Consider the following 15,950-nt stretch of genomic DNA (forward strand, 5'->3'; position numbering starts at 1 on the left):
AACTCGAGCGTAGCAAACCCTTTATGCTTCCTTCTTTCCGTCCTCCCCCCAGACGGAACCTCCACCACCGACCCGGTCTCGCCATTGCTCCCCGGATTTCGCCAGAGATACCCGAGAAACACTCTTATCCCCGGCAAAACCCTCAGCGACGGTAGAGACCCTGCCATCAGCCCAAACCCGAATTCGAGGTTCATCCAGATCGCGCAGTAGACGAGCGAGTGCGTGAAGTCAACCTCGTCGATAGTGTAAGTCAGCGTTCCGAAGCGGACGATAGAAGCGGCGCACGCAAAGCCGCCTAGTAGCAATCGGGGGTGTCAGTCGGCAGCTCTAGAGCTATGAGGACTCAGGATGGGGTAGGTAAGTACCGAGCGCGAACAGTCCCACCAGCGGTATGCGCTCGCGTAGTGGCAGTCTCAACCTCCACAGCGGGCGGATCGGCAGCAGCAGAATTATGACGTCGGTCACGAACATTATCACTCCCTGAGAGAGGAGCACCCCAAACAGGACGTCTCTGCTCCAGCACTTCGCGCCCTCCTGGGCCGTATCCCAAAACGCGCGCACGGGCTGACAGTAGAATATCACCGGGATCTCGGAGATGACGGCGAACAGCGCGAGGAATACCATCAGTCCCTTGCACGTCAGCTGGATATACGTGTCGGGGAAAGTGCGCATCAGGAATATGAGCAAGCTGGTCTTGATCGAGAGCGCAATATAGAGATAGGAGGAGAATCCTGCGTAGTGGATCTGCTACCACGGGGCATGTCAGCACAGTGGCGTGAAGATATACTTATCGAGACGCGAGAGGACGAGGGTGACTTTAAGGATCGTAGTAAGGTTCTCGGCGGGAACGTTCCAAAGGTGTTCGCCGCCGCCGTAAAAGGTGATGCTTATGGTGAGAGTGGCGAAGCCACAGGTCAGAATCTACAGAGCGAGAGTCAGCGCTGAGGACTTTAGTACGTGATGCCGGTGTCGGGAATATTTGCCATTGCAACCATCACCATCACGTCGTCAAGACCGAATTTATTCACCACGAAATGGCGTACGAACAGCTGTAACGCGGTCGTCAGGCAGTCAATACGATAAACTGACGGCGCCCTTCCCCCCACTCCCGACCTGCTGGATCGTACCCTCGCTGAACAGACCACCACGGTCATCGATGTCACTACCGCCACCACCACACGCGCTTCAGTCACAATGTCATCCTGCGGCAGCTGAGGCTCCTGCTCTGCTTGGCGAATCCGAATGTTGTGTTGGGGTAGAAACATCGCAGTCGTGACGGTGAACTGGAGGCCGGAGTGCAAGTATTCCCATTCGCACAGACGAGAGCAACGCCTGTGGGCTGGCAAAGCGATGTTCGCCCGCCTTAATACTCACCTCGCTTGGGCCAGCTGACAACAGCCGTGTCGTTTATGCCGGCCTAACGACTCGAGGTCCGGGGATAATGCGGGGGCTGGTGTTCTTCGGGAGCGAGCCTTCTAGTGTGCGACGTGCAGGAGTATGGGCAGCGGGTTTGTCATGGTTGCCGAGTGATCAAGGTCGAAACGGGGTACTGGGTTGATCTGCGGCGGTCGGTGCACAGTCGATTCCTGACGCGCCCAGCGAGCGGATCACAACCGTGCGCTAGAGCAGTGATGCATGCGATCGTCTCCTGGGGCTGCCCCGTGCGGCTGCCCCGTGCGGCCATCGTATCTACTTATAATCCGCGAATGATATGTATCCGCGCCGTTGGGGGCCAATGCATACGGTATGTTTGTTGGGCACCAGCTCCCAACGGAGCCTAATACCGAGATATGCAAGCTACGGTCCTACGGGGTCATCCCGAGCCTTCCCCACAAATATCCGCTCCCGAATCCCACCAACTACGATCAACGCATTACATCTAATATCGGTAGACGCTAGAGGTACACTACATTGACACCGCCAAAGAAGCTACTCTAACCCCACCGATCAAATCATCCGACGCAGCGGCACCACCGGACACAACTGTATTCCGCTGCTAGTCACCGGCTCAGCAGGTATCCGAGCCCTAATATGGAGGACAGTCGCGAAGTGGGGTGACCGTATCCACGGGGTGGGAGCGGGTGATGTAAGTTCGTAGTAGCTTTCGCCGATCAGCGATCATATCATGGTTGTGCACCAAAGCGTCTCCTACAACGTCTCCTACAAGGCCAGTAGCCTTTGCTACCTTGCCGGGAGCCCTGCTTACAGCTCCCTTTAGCATACATAGTACGCGGCGAGATATACCTAAATCTGGCGGGCCTAACACCTTCCTCTACTAGCACCCGTTGAACGTAGCGAAATAGCGTGGGCAGTAGTAAGAAGTAAACCTTCCCGTAGACATGTTGCTACTTCTCCGTACTGGAGGATATGCACGAAATCCAGGCTGTCATAACTACCCGCTGCCCAGTTGTTCGTGGGCGGCGCTTCACACGTCATCACTGGATGAACGAGTGACATCACATGCCTCAACAGCAGCGACAAGCCTCAATAACGACTCAACGGCGATTCAGGTCACCTTCGGGGTGAATAGTGGCGGTCGATGTGCGTGGGGTAGATGCTTCGCTTTCTATTCTACACGCGCGTTATCAAAAAACAAACAGGTATGCTCCACTTTGTATGGATCGAATTCATCCTACCGCCGCGACTCCCGCGTAATGAGAAACCGAAAGATAAATGTGCTTCTAATATATATCGGAGTAGTATTATCAACGTCATCTTTTGTGATCGTCTTCCTCTGTATAGTACAATCTGTGAGCCCATCGACCTCGTGCTGTGCCTTCCGGTGAACACCGCTCCTCCCCTTAGGTAGGTACGGTAAGCCATCCGTTTCGGTGCGCGTGTCGACCGAATCCCTTCGATGAGTTGAAGTCTCCGGTTCATAATCACACAGAAAAAGCAAAGGGCTCGGTGGTTGTAAGCCTGGAGATGGGGGGAGCAGTAGCCGGCCGGCGGCAGGCGAATGTCGGATGGCTGGGAGATACACTGGATACATGCATTCAGTCGGTATTAATCGTTACTAAAAACAGTTGCGAGTCCGAGCTGTTGCTGCTAGCACATACTAGGGGTCCTCATATGGATCGGATATTCTGCCCCGCAGAATTGGGTCGGGACGGCACACGTCATCACTCCACACGAGTGACATCACATGTCCCGAGATCTCTCAACGGCGATTCAGAGATCGACTCCCAATCCGGTGCGTACACTACAGTATCATAGAAAGCGAGAGAGTCTTTCATATCCAGTCCAGAAGGGCTCCGATGCCCATATAGTGCTTCGGCCCGCCCCGTGCATTCTCCGGTTAGACAGTACTACGATTCGCCGCGTACATTCTCCGGTCATCCAAGAGCTGATAGTAACTGTGTGTGGCGGCACCTACTCTCTGCATATGTTTGGCGGTTTACCGGGCATGGAAACGCAATGTTACGGCCTCTAGAGTCTAGAGTGACTTGGTGCAGCACTGTGAGGCTCGCGAGAAGAAATGTGGTTGCTGTAAGGTTTAGCGTGATCCCGATGGCAGGTTAATTCATTAACCAAGGCGCAAACATGATGATTTTCTCGTTGGCTTACGTACTAAACCAGGGCGGATCGAACGAGTCAAGACAGAGGCCGCAGCTATCCGCGGGAGGTAGGCCACCATGCTCGCTTCACCTGTTCTTTTCACCTATCTCCTCCTCGCCTCTCCTCTCGCTGCTCACGGTATTGTTTTTGTACCGAATTCATTGCCTTCTTTTAACTGCCTCATTATTCAACATCACCTTGGAAAACATATGACCGTTCATCACCGTACTTATCTATACACTCCACGCGAAGCACTGCCTAGGTACGCGGGGCATTCGATAACCTCAACTTTTCAGGAATCAACTTGACAGTACGTACCAACGAGTCAGAACCGATGTGCTCACAGCCCTCAACATTACCACTCCGAATCGCGCTAGCGGTGCGCTCTCTTCGACCTACGCATCGGACCTGCCGTTTCCTCGCAATCGTCCTCCTTCTCATCACCCGTCGACTGCTCAGTGGCAGCACGCTTGTTCCCTGCCGCTGGAGGTGGTCTAAGCCTTTCGCCTTCAGAGAGCCTTGAAGGAGTGGATTCCTTCGACCCCTTGGAATAGAACGCCTGGACGAGAGCCTTCCGCGCCGAGGACTGCGGGGCCGGATGTGCGTCGGAATTAGACGCAGTAGCGCCACGTTGACGGCTCAAGATACGACGCTCGATGACTACGAGCAGCGGGCTTGGAGTTCTCCGCCGATCTGCGGTAGGAGCAGGAGTGGGGTTAAGCTGCGAGGCCTGCGGTCGTAGTTCGGGATCCGCCGTATGACCTTGAGTCATTACATTCTTGCCCCGGTGCCGAGCGGAGCCCCGTACCGCAATCGACCGGCGTGGCTTTCCACTCGCAGGTGTGTCTTGCTGTTTGCAACTCTGTGCAGCGTGAGGTGGCGAAGCTAGTGATGTCGAAGGCTGCGAACTTGGCGGAGAACTCGGCTCTTGCTCGCGCACCGGGGTAGCTAGCTTTGGCACCGGTTCCGGCGAGGGAGGTGGCTTCACTGGCTTATGTGGCTTCTGCCGGCGCTCCTGCTTTTGGTTCTGTTGGGTGGCGGTGAAGCCGAACGTACTTCTCGGCGGTGGCGGCGGCAGCGGCGGCGGCAGCGTATACTCCTCTTCCTCTTCCGCATCAAGACGTCCCGCATCAGGCCATCCAGCTCTCGGGCGCTCATGGCGGTGGGCAAGTCTTTCTGGTAGAGTGTATCGCGGCGCAGGCGGTCGGGCTCTCGGGTTGTAGCGGTGGGCAAGTCTTGCTGGTAAAGGATATTGCGGCGGCGGCGGCGCAGACCCCTCCCCCGTATTAGGCCGTCCAGCTCTTTGGAGATCGTAGCGGGCGGAAAGTCTTGCTGGTACACGCTGTTGCGGCGGAGACGGCGGCGGCGGCGGCGGCGGCGGCATCCTCGAGCTCACTATGCACCCGTTCAGCGACGGTTACGCCCACATAAGCAGCAAACAAACACACCGGTTCCAAAATGCGAGAATGAACCTCCCAGTGCGTGCCTTCTGGGCGGCACGATGTGCGCGTCCCAGAATCCGAGCGGCGGAGAAGATGGTGGGGATGGGGTTCTGGCCATGTGGGGGGTGGGTGTGTGGAGTTGGGAGAGGTGAGGTCGATCGCCGGAGGTGAAGTGGGCGTCAGCGCGGCTCGAGTCGTCAAACGTTCAGTGAATCGCTTTGGGTAGGGCTTGTTCCCCGATTCCGCCGAGTGATACTGGATAAGGCGGGCGGCCACCATTACTAAGCCGAAGTAAGCGGGCGGACGCGAAAGCGAGTGGGAAGGGTTTCGTATACTTGAGGAAGTAGTGGTTTCATTCCTATCATTCAGGTCACCACTAGTATCAAGCAGACAGTCAAACGTGACGTTTATAAATGTATCTATTCCGCTCTTCATATCCAGACGTTAATAGAGTGACGCCCAGAGGTAAAGTAACATATCACTCGACTTTTACGTCACGTGGTTGGATACTCTCCTCCCACTCTGGACCCAAGACTGACAAGGCGCAAATAGAATACACAGCTAAAATAAATGAGCGTTCTTACCCACACGATTAGAAGGTGTGAAATACTTTCCTTTGTGCGCCGATCGACACACCGCACGGTGGGCTCAACCCAGCGACTGCGGCTGAACAGTGCACTGTTGCGCAGCTGTATGGCATGCTTACTCTCGAGTGTATAGTGGAGACCGCACCGCCACCGTGGTCAACATCGCGATAAGTAGCATTGTGGTTGACGGACGAAAAATAAAGAAAATGAATTCGATTCCTGACCCAGTAGGTAGTAGGTACGCCAACCGTCAACTGCATTGCTGGTTGTGGATTCACTTCGGGGTCTGGGAGTTTGGGATTTCAACATTTGCACGGGAGTGGCGGTTGTTGTGAGGTGTGCGGGATGGTGGTGATCACGTGCTCAACTTTTAGTTGCGTCCTGTGGCTGCCGTGACGAGGAGTCTCTTCGCTCTCGCCAATCCGTAATTCTGCGGACATCTTTCTTGGTGCGCCACAAGCAGGTCAGCCACAGTAGCCACATGAGCAAAATGAGCCACATGAGCAAAATGAGCCACATGAGCCACAGCAGCCACAGCAGCCACAGCAGCCACACGCTGGACCAATCATCCGGATTGACAACAAACCTGTCGGCCACTCCAATTTCTTACTTACCTTGACGGTATTCGATATTTATATCCCGTTGTCGTAGTGAGAGCGGGTCTTTGTTGAGTTTTGTAGTTGGCTTTAGATTTGGGTGTGGTTTTGTGGCTGGTGACTTCGGTACAATTAGCGGATTCCACAGAACACTCCATGCTGCGTCACGAAGGTGAAGAAATCATCATGCAGGCTGGTCTTCAGGGATCTTCGGATGGTGCCGTATCCGATACGAAGGACACTAGTTAAAGGGGAGGGCGTCGCGCGCTGAGTATTCGTGTTCGTACGCGTAGATACATCTGTCACTCCACATTCAATCCACCTCAGCTCCCCCGGAAATAATATCGGTATCCTCTCGCGAATCACCATCTCCTCCCGTCTTTTTTCTTGACTTTTGCGACAAGAGAAGCAACGAATACGCCGGTGTGTGTGTACGACGAAGAACGAAAATGGCCCCCCGGAGATCCCACAAGAAGTCGCGCACTGGCTGTCAGAGGTGCAAGAGGCGCAGGATAAAGGTATGCACTTACTATTGATACCCTCCTGGCGTGGCGCGAACGCGAAACAAAATGGGTGCTGAAATATACCATCGGTTACCTTGCTGACCTCCATTCTCCCAAGTGCGACGAGACCCATCCTTCCTGCGGTAACTGCGTCAAACATGCGATCGCCTGCGACTTCTCGCTGTCGACCGAACAGCTACGCGCCGTCTCCCAGGAGCTGCATTCGCCATCGCAGGTTGCTACCACCGGACAAGTGATTCCGTCGTCATCGGCCCCTTCGCCGGCGACACCATTGCCACCGCCAGTACCGACTGTGCCTCAGTCGTCGGCGAGCCTGCCGACGACGCTGGCCCCGATCGTTTCCGCGAACCTACCTCCACCGACTGCACCATCGCCGGGAGTGCACGATCCCGGCCATATCCCGACCGAAGCATTACGAACACACTCACTGTCAACCACCACTCCCTCCACCATCGGACCCAGTAGCAGTATCGGAATCGGGAGTACGCACGATATCACCAGTAAAGCGCCTGCCGATCACGCACTACCACCATCTCCATCTCCCTCGCCACGGCCTTTTTCGCCGTCCTTGAACCAAGTCGTGCTGTCTTCCTTCAACCCAGGAATCCCGCTTGAGCACCAGCCCAACCTCAACGTCCTCGACCTCTCGCTGATGCACCACTGGTCGATCGCGACGTGGAGCACTGTCAGCAACCGCGACGACGTGCAGCAACTCTGGCGCCTCAACATCCCAACGCTCGCAACGCAGCACGCATTCCTGATGCACGCAGTCCTCGCGGTATCGGCGATGCACCTGCACTCGACCACCACCTGCGCCTCCGCGCGCAACCGCTACCTCACAGCCGCCTCACAGCACCACGAGCGCGCGGTCCGCGGGATCGCACCATGTCTCGCACACATCTCGCGCGACAACTGCGACGCCGTCGTCGCGACCTCGGGCCTCGTCGCGATCTACTCCTTCCTCACCTCGCGGATCGCCGAGATCGGCCCGGCCGACGCCGCCGCAAACACCCTGACCCCCATCGGCTGGGTCCCGCTGCTGCGCGGCGTGCACAGCATTCTTGAGCAGGCGCAGTCGTGGGTTCATCACGGCCCGCTCTCGCCGCTCCTCGCGCATCCCGGGCACGCGCTCACCCCCGATAAGCTTGACGCCGAGACTGAGCGCTCGCTGCAGAGTCTCTACCGGCTGTGCACGGACCTGTCCCTCCCCGGCGCGGACGAGCTCGCCGCCACCGACGTCTCCACCGCGTACTTCTCCGCCATCGCGGAGCTGCGCAAGTCCTTCGCCACGATCAGCAAGTGGGACTCGATCGTCAGCGCGATATTTAGGTGGCCGATCGCGGCGACGGATCGGTTCGTTCAGCTGCTGCTCGAGCGCCGTCCTCGCGCCCTCGTCATCTTTGTGCATTACTGCGTGCTGTTTACGCTGGTCGAGGGGTTCTGGTGGGCTACTGGAAGTGCACGGTTTGAGCTCGAGAGGTGCGAGGCGATATTGGGGCTGGAGTGGCGGCATTGGATTGATTGGCCAAGGAAACAGATCATGGAGGGGAGGGGCGGCTTTACGGAGGTTGGGTCGTAGGGGTGCGGGTGTGCGCTGCTCGGTAGTGTGTTCTGTGCTCCGAGGGTGGAGGGTATGCGATCCGGTGACGTCACGTGACTGCCCTACCAGTACACCCTCCGCGTGCGCTTTGATTAGAGGCCGTGATGAACCCGGAGAGACCCGTTGGACTGAATACATAGCTCGAGCCGGCAACAGGAGCTTTGACAGACGCGATCGTGTATCCGTAGTGGAGGCAGCAATATAGTCCATAGACTTCACATTTTTCCATTTGCCGTCTCACCTCATCTGACACGCTATAGCGTAGGTGCGTAGTCTGGGAAACATAAGTTTTGTTATTCATCCCACCAAATCTGCGTACCGATGCTGTATCCGAGAGATATCGTATGGTCGACCCGACACAGCCGGAGTTCTCGCCGGAAACCATAGTTGATCACAGCCTGGTTCTACGGGTGGTAGGGACCAACTGCATGAAGAGAGGCCACTGCCCCAACGAACGAAAAATGAAGAAGGAAGAGCCGCTCCCGGGTCCTGACGCTCGGATGGATGACTGACTCGTTCCCTCGGTGCAGTCTCGTTGGATACATTCCTTCGCCGCGTTTCCTATGTGGAAGATGGTCTAGTTACGCATATCTGGGTGACCGGGACGTTTTCGAGTTCTTGCACAATTCTGAGCCTTATATGGAGAGCATTACATTGGAAAATAGAACCTCCGTCCATGCACGCTCAATCTTTAGATCTGGACTCGTGACTCCCCCCCACGCCAGACTTCTTGACGTTATGGAAAATGCTACGGGCAAGTGTCTGAGTAGCACATCTGTCCGCCGCTGTGACAGATATGAATCATGTGATACTTACGGTAAGAAGCGATTAGATAAGATCAGGTTGAATGGATAAGATGAGATCAAATGCACTAAGATGAAGCGTAATAAGATAAGATTGACGAAGGTGAGATTTCGAAAAGGATAGCCGGATTGGATTAGATTATTCCAGGTGCAGTAATGCCGCCATGAGATTGCGCTCTGAGCCGTCGATAGTAGAGTAGAACCTCAACCTTTCCATCCTCCTCATCATTCTTGCGTGTCGTTCACTGGCGTACATTCACTTCGCCCCACTTCTCACGATTACGATTACCGTGTACATCACGGTGCAATACATTAATACCCTCTTACAGTTAGTAACTACTGAGAAGTAAGGGGACGCGGAGGTAAGAAAGAGACCCTATTGAGACCTTGTATTTGGCCGGAGAGACCCTGCTGGAACCTTGTGTTCGCAGGAGAGACCGGCGGGAATCTGGAAGGGACCTGTGTGTCATGGGAATGTGATCCGGATTAGACGTGATGCGGTCGGTAAACGTTGAACTGTTCGTCCTGTTCGTCTTGCATTCTTCTTCTTCTCCTGATCTCATCGTCCTAGACCTCACATCCCAATTCATCACGTTTTTGGATCTCTCAATCCTTCGGTAGTAACGAACCTGGAGCCGATTCTCCACGGACCACAAGCAAAATTTCACGCACGTAGGTACATAGATGCAGCGGCTGAAGTGAGACATTCAGGAGCCAATCGACGTTTTCGAAGCAGAGTTCATCACAGCCGCCATACGTGCGCTCATGGCTCCTATGTATGTAGCGTGGATCTACGTGCCAACGCAACCAGCCGAATGAGCCGCAAAAACGTGCGCAGGAATACCGACCCCGCATTTCGACTCCTCACTTGACTGCGTATCCGCACCGAGACAGTCTCCCGAGCCATCCACGTGAACCGCGTTTCAATATCTCAGTTTTACCAGCGCAACCGAATACCATACCTTCTGGATCATTTCTATATGATGCCTAACGCGAAGCTTAGGAAACGAGATCGATTCCGTGCTTTTTTGCGACCAAAATCATCCAAGGAGAAGGAGGCAGACTCACATACCCCGGCTACCAGTGCGTCCGTGACGGACGCGTCGGGGGCGAATTTGCTCTTGGCCTCCGTCGTCGGGGTGAACGAAACACCCACATCACCATCGACCAGAGCACCATTGACGCAAAAGTTCACGCCATCAACGGAGTCATCGGCAGCAGGAAACAGACCTAGGGGCACTTTCCGGGACCTTGCCACCGGATCGGACTCTGCACGGCGACCGGTACAGCTCACGGCAACGGTGACGCCGAAGCAACCAAATGAGCCGGGGGACCCAGATACGCCGAAGCACGCAAATAAGCCGGGGCACGCAGAGATGCGAAACGAAGGGGAACCTAGTTACCCACAACCAAAGTATCCATCGAACACGAATCCAAACACGCAAGCACAAGTCTTCCAGGGCCGCCAGACGAACATGTTAGGTATCGGAAACTCGGACACCCAGCGGATCTACCAGGACTCCAACCACTTCGAGTTCGTGGGTGGAGAGTTCCATGGCGGCCAGACCCTTGTTTTTAGCGAGTACGTTTCACTGCAACCTGCCCGTAATGATCGCTTTAATATCCGCGAGGTCAGCACTGTGAAGATGGATTAGATTCCGAAGGCGAGCGAAGATATGGGCCCCAACATGTCATCTCTGAGAATCGTAATGTATTAGTTGTCCATCAGTTCCGTCTTCAACCAAGCGTCGTAGGTGATGGTAGATTCGTTGCGGCCGGAAACGCCTTGGAGTCCACCGCGGATGTACATGATGGCATTGGAGAACGCTTCTTAACCATCTATACGGTAGTCCGTGAGGTTCATGACCGCTCGGTGGGCCAAGTCCGGGCCGTCCACGAGCTGCGACAAAACTGTCTTCATGGATCCCGCACTCTGTCTGCTCACTTATACTGGCTCGTCGGCTCTCCAGTCAGCTTCGGATTCGATAATTGCCATGGAATTCCCAGACGCTGCGACGCATAGTGACATCCTGTTGCTGCGTGCTATGAATGTCTCCGCAAACATTGTCGTGTCGGTAATCGTCGTCCACTGCGTCCCGGAGAAACGATAGCCATCCTTATTGTAGAGTCGGCACATAAGCTGTTCGTCGCTGGGGCGTAGATAGTTTCCTCCGCTTTCCCACGTAGTCGCGTACTCCCACATGTAAAGGAACCACGCGTTCGTGGGTGCCAGCAGACGTTGCGTCGGAAAACCCGGACAGTCGTCCGCTGCTGGGGGTTTCAGTGGACAGAGAACGGTCCTGAGCATGTCGCTAAGCGTGCAGTTGAAATCAAAGACCAAATCTGAGGATGGCCGTGCAGGATCCCACCTGAACGAGCCTTCGGCTTCCAATTGGCCCATTTACCTGTATAGGAAGTCGGAACTGAGTCTTTCAATCACCCGGCCCGGCGTGATGTAAGTCATATTATCGACCTCCGGCGAAACGCAGAGGACGTGTGCCTCCATCAGTCCCCCAAGGCCGCGGTAATACAGGAGTGAAGACCTATCCAACGCGTTCCGGACATCAGGATACGCCCTCAGGGTTGCCCCGGTGTCGCGCAACTGCCTTCCCGTGGAGGTTTCGGTGATGGATATCAAGCGACCCGTCCGCTCGGCGAAGCGTGGAAAGATTTTCGGACGATTTCGGAAGTGTTCGTTCGCCACCACTATCGGTATCTTGCCCGCCCGCGAATATGATCTGGTCGATCGGGGTCCCCGGATGTAATCTTGATCGAGGTTAAAAAGAAAGGCCGATAGGAGCTGCGAAAGAACCACGGTAATGGTCAACAACACCACCAAGAAGATGATGCTGAAGCTCGTGCTCACTCTGGCACCGCGTAGGATAGGAGGAGCCATGACCCATGGCTAACAGGTCGCATAGCGACAGATGGACATCGATGCGGCATCGCATAGGAGGACACAGTCCTTCTCGAAAGCCAGAGTCGCCATAATCAGGCCGCAGATTCCCGACTGGACGGCCATACAGGTTCGCATCATGGCACTGCAGACGGCGATGACAGATCCGGTCCATTAGTTGTATAGCACTCTCGCTCCAAGGTAGTCGGGATTGTCATCGACGGAAATCAACGCGAGAACCATACCCAAGACGCTGAATACCAGGAGAAGCGGCTGCAGTGTACCGAATCGCCTCCGTATCGCCTGCCAGCGGAGCTTTCTGTCTGGGGCGATAAGCCGACTTGAATCCCGAGCTTGTAACCGACGAGGCCAGTCGAATCTTTACCGTGAATAGACATAACGGTAACAGGCAATAGAGGTGAAAGTGCTCGAGTCCAACGCAACGAACGTGGGGCTCGAGATTTTCCTGGATCTTTATTAGTTCGACGATCCCAAGTTCCTCAAAAGATAAAGCTTGGAATAATCTAACCTTCGGACCCGAGACGACAGCTAGGGGCAGGGTAAAAGGCGGTAACCTGCCGGGAGTGCGAGGCACGGTGGAAGTCAAAGATCTGGGGTGGACTTGCGATAACAAAATACAGATAGTGCGAGGTTTGTAGACGGAGCTGGAGGCAACGGTGTGCGGTTTTTGTAGATGGTGTAGTTGGAATCTGAATGAGCAGGTAGTATCCTCTCCCGCGGCGCCGGTAATCTTGGAGAAAGGAATTGTAGAAACACCAGATGATGATAGGTATGAGACGACACGACGTAAGCCACTATTTGTGGGATGTGGTTGACTGGCTTCAACATCGCCGGGGCTGTACAGCGTACATTGCGGGGAAGTCAACGCCAGCCAGACCCAGTCTACTGCCTATTTTCGTCGTTTTCGACGCGACGTCGTTACTGGTAGTAGTTTCATTAAAGTCTGCCTCCAGCGTCCGACGCATCACCGTGCAGGATTCGGTCTGACTTCTGTCCGGGGAAGTACTAGGTAGCTAACTGTTCTCGCCTTCTACCAGCCAGTTGAAGCGCTCAGATTTTTATATACTAGTGAGTGTATTCAAAGCACTCCTGCGACATCCAAAAGTAACCTGCCATCGTTGAGCATGATCAAACGAAAACAAAAAAGCAATTTTCCATCGAATAGGTACTTGGCACCTGCTCAAGGATAGGTAAATTGGCAAGCCCCAAATCCTGCAATTCGGGGTGCTCGCCACGAACACCAACTTTGCACACAGAAGGCCAGCAAAATCCAGATCCCCAGGCAGCCGTATCCCCAAAATAGAACCTGCGTCAAGACTCAAAACAGTTTGTGGCTTCAATCACTCGCAGTTATTCGCTGAAGACGCTAATTAGCTGCAGTTGATGCATCGTGGCGCATGCGGTGACAAGGGCTCCCCAGCCAATAGAAGCTTACTTGTGGAAAGTTCCGAGCCTGCACGCAGAAAGTCCGACTGATGACCATAACTGAAATGATAGCGACTTGGACTGCGGGGTGGAATCGACATTTATCTGCTGCGAACACATTCAACTGGCTTCCGGGGGAATTATCGGAAATGTCGGTCTTCCTGGGACATCTACTCACATAGCCGGAAAGACTTACCACACCCCTGTTAGATCTGTGGCTGAGGATGTTCAATTACTACGGTGAGCCAACCACAGCCACAAATCTAACAGGGGGAGGATAAGTCTTTCCGGCCGTGTGAGTAGTCGTTCCCGCGTGTAGCTTTCTCTGTAGGTGGCTGGAGGAGTTGGCAGAAAAAGGGAGCGGGTTATCAAGTGAATTTTTGGGCAGCACATTTCGTTTAATAAAATATCGTATCAGGCCCTATTCCATCTCGCTGAATCTGGAATACGTGAATAGTAGCACCGTCCCTTTTTTGGTAATGTGGCTGACCGGACTGAATGGAGGACTACCAGATGCCCCGTCCGGTACCTGTCATCTGTACACAGGAAGAATCGCCACCAATACGATTTGTACCCCCCAGTCGAACTCGTGTTCGGAGTATGCCGCGTGGTCGGTAGTTTTGACACGCTGCGCTCGGTTGAGATCGTCGACGCGGCACCGCAGTCACTGATGGCAGTCACGGCTCGAAACGCGTGCTGATGAGCCCGCAGCTCGCTATTTGGAGGTTTTGTGGGTGAGCGGCAGCGCGTAATACATGACGTACATCTGCCGTACTGCCACAGCTCGTATTCTGGGTTGACCTCAGTGGTTCCCATCTCATAGGAGTATTTCCCACGGTCAGATCCGTCCGCTGTTATAGTGAAGTGAACTGGTCGATCCGCCGGCAGTGCACTGCAGTCCACTATGTACTAAGAATGTTTGGGAATATCATCCGAATCGCAGAGAACACCTAAAACACCCCTGTAGTGAGGAGATGTTTGGTGGAAAGGAAGGCCAGCACAAGCGGTAGTCATCTCTGACGGAAGAAAATTGTTACCATCGCCGCTGTCTACGAATACCGACAGGATGACAATTTTACGGCTAATTGAACAACGAGGCTTCGGGTGTGTTTCTGTGGGAGAAGCTTCACAACTGAGTTTGGCGGCTGGTGGCTGCACCAAAGAGACTCCCGTGCAATCATAGGCATCTATTCAACAAAAGCAGCATGTGGGAAGCCCGAAACACGATGCTTCTAGAAGAATATTGGCGAGAGTTGTAAGAAACTGGAAAGCCAATCGAAGGAGCGTCGTACAGCCTACAAGCGGGGCACATAGCAGATGAAGCGCTCGGTCCGGCCCGTTTACTCTGTTGGGTAATCACAATTTCAGAAGATATCGCTTTTTTGCAATAAAAGCTCATCCTCATCCCTCCCCGTATCCCGGCCTGCATCAACCGCCCCCTTCGCGACCTCCCCTGCATCGCGCATATGAGGGATATCACGCGATAGTAAGGCAATCCGGTGAAGCGTGCTACGCCAGGTCTAGTTCTATCGCGCGTTAGTTTCTCGTCACCATTGCGTCCTCAATCATTCGTGACTGCGAAAAGTGTCGAATCTGCGCAGTGGCGTCTACTCCCTGGGCCGTGCGCAGCGAACATGCCAACTACGGCTGTAACTCACGGGTTTCGGTGGTGCGAACGAGTAGGTAGGTTCTCTTGCAAGGTGATATTTGTCCATTATGGCATCCCTTAGCCTTACTCGCAACCCTACTCGCCCACGAGGATGGGCTTCCGTGCGCGGTATCACTCGCGGGCAAAACGACGTTCCGACGTTCCGATTAGCTGATGGGTTTGCATAAAACATCACTCGCACAAGAGTGTGAGAAACTGTGCTCGTCAGGTTGGTGATATCTACAAAATTTCGTGGGCGGTGGGCGCGACGGCAGCTGTGTCGGTTTCGTACGTCGCACGAGTTCAAGACACTGAGAGCGGATGTTTGTCCTGGGAGGCAGCGTGAGGTGAATTATCTCTAACCATACTATCTAAACGATTCCTCCCGCCAAGTCAGTTTTCCACCCTCCCTGGCGAGGTTTATCCGTGCCCTATTAGCAAGATCCCTGGGCACCTGCTCGTGTGTCTCACGGGTTGGCCGGCAGTTACATCCTCCTACGCCGCATTCTTCGTTCGTCCCGCGGACTTCGTCTTCTCCCCTTTCAGCCCGTCTTCCGGTCTCTAGTATCTACACAACCACCTCGGCCTCGTCATCCTTTTAGTCCATCTGGGCACCCTCCACCCCTCAGCCAGTTTCTGTCCGACATACCCGTCCAACTACCCGCCCCCTCTTCAACCTCTGGTTGCGATCGGCAAGTTCAGTTTCGGACACAGGGTGTGTACTAGACCGTGACATTGCGCGTTTTTTCGTCGATGTTGCTCCAACCTCGCGGTTTTGCACACCTACAAGAAGCAGTGTTAGTTCATCGGGGAAGGGAATATGCAGGGCTAGCAGTTTGCACACACCGAG

At 54.5% G+C, this 15,950-nt stretch overlaps 4 protein-coding genes across 4 annotated transcripts; 2 read left to right on the forward strand and 2 right to left on the reverse strand.

The window, feature by feature from the left end:
- Positions 1–72: 72 nt before the first annotated feature.
- BZA05DRAFT_423113 (uncharacterized protein) lies at positions 73–1,265 on the reverse strand (the record flags this gene model as incomplete). Its single annotated transcript, XM_051485859.1, has 5 exons — positions 73–295; positions 366–688; positions 788–921; positions 999–1,049; positions 1,128–1,265. Coding segments are annotated over 5 exons (869 nt in total), but the record flags the coding sequence as incomplete, so codon positions are not given.
- Positions 1,266–3,931: 2,666 nt separating this feature from the next.
- Positions 3,932–4,942, reverse strand: BZA05DRAFT_449880 (uncharacterized protein; the record flags this gene model as incomplete). Its single annotated transcript, XM_051487401.1, has 1 exon — positions 3,932–4,942. One exon carries the CDS (start codon positions 4,940–4,942, stop codon positions 3,932–3,934), a length of 1,011 nt encoding a protein of 336 aa, XP_051334446.1.
- Positions 4,943–6,471: 1,529 nt separating this feature from the next.
- On the forward strand, positions 6,472–8,535 carry BZA05DRAFT_360800 (uncharacterized protein). The gene is made up of 3 exons (XM_051481505.1): positions 6,472–6,701; positions 6,805–7,044; positions 7,324–8,535. The coding sequence occupies exons 1-3, from the start codon at positions 6,633–6,635 to the stop codon at positions 8,284–8,286; spliced, it is 1,272 nt and encodes a 423-aa protein (XP_051334447.1). The 5' UTR covers positions 6,472–6,632; the 3' UTR covers positions 8,287–8,535.
- Positions 8,536–9,991: 1,456 nt separating this feature from the next.
- BZA05DRAFT_414102 (uncharacterized protein) lies at positions 9,992–11,260 on the forward strand. The gene has a single exon (XM_051485239.1). The coding sequence runs from the start codon at positions 10,091–10,093 to the stop codon at positions 10,763–10,765; it is 675 nt and encodes a 224-aa protein (XP_051334448.1). The 5' UTR covers positions 9,992–10,090; the 3' UTR covers positions 10,766–11,260.
- The last annotated feature ends 4,690 nt before the right edge of the window (positions 11,261–15,950 follow it).

Source organism: Tricharina praecox (genome assembly GCF_024521635.1).
Source record: "Tricharina praecox strain CBS 144465 chromosome Unknown BZA05scaffold_81, whole genome shotgun sequence".
Taxonomy (NCBI): domain Eukaryota; kingdom Fungi; phylum Ascomycota; class Pezizomycetes; order Pezizales; family Pyronemataceae; genus Tricharina; species Tricharina praecox.

Coding starts and splice junctions, on each gene's coding strand:
- BZA05DRAFT_360800 (XM_051481505.1), top strand. CDS start 6,633: ATGGCCCCCCGGAGATCCCACAAGAAGTCGCGCACTGGCTGTCAGAGG. Junction 6,702..6,804: donor GCAAGAGGCGCAGGATAAAG/GTATGCACTTAC, acceptor CATTCTCCCAAG/TGCGACGAGACCCATCCTTC. Junction 7,045..7,323: donor CGACGACGCTGGCCCCGATC/GTTTCCGCGAAC, acceptor ATCCCGCTTGAG/CACCAGCCCAACCTCAACGT.
- BZA05DRAFT_414102 (XM_051485239.1), top strand. CDS start 10,091: ATGATGCCTAACGCGAAGCTTAGGAAACGAGATCGATTCCGTGCTTTT.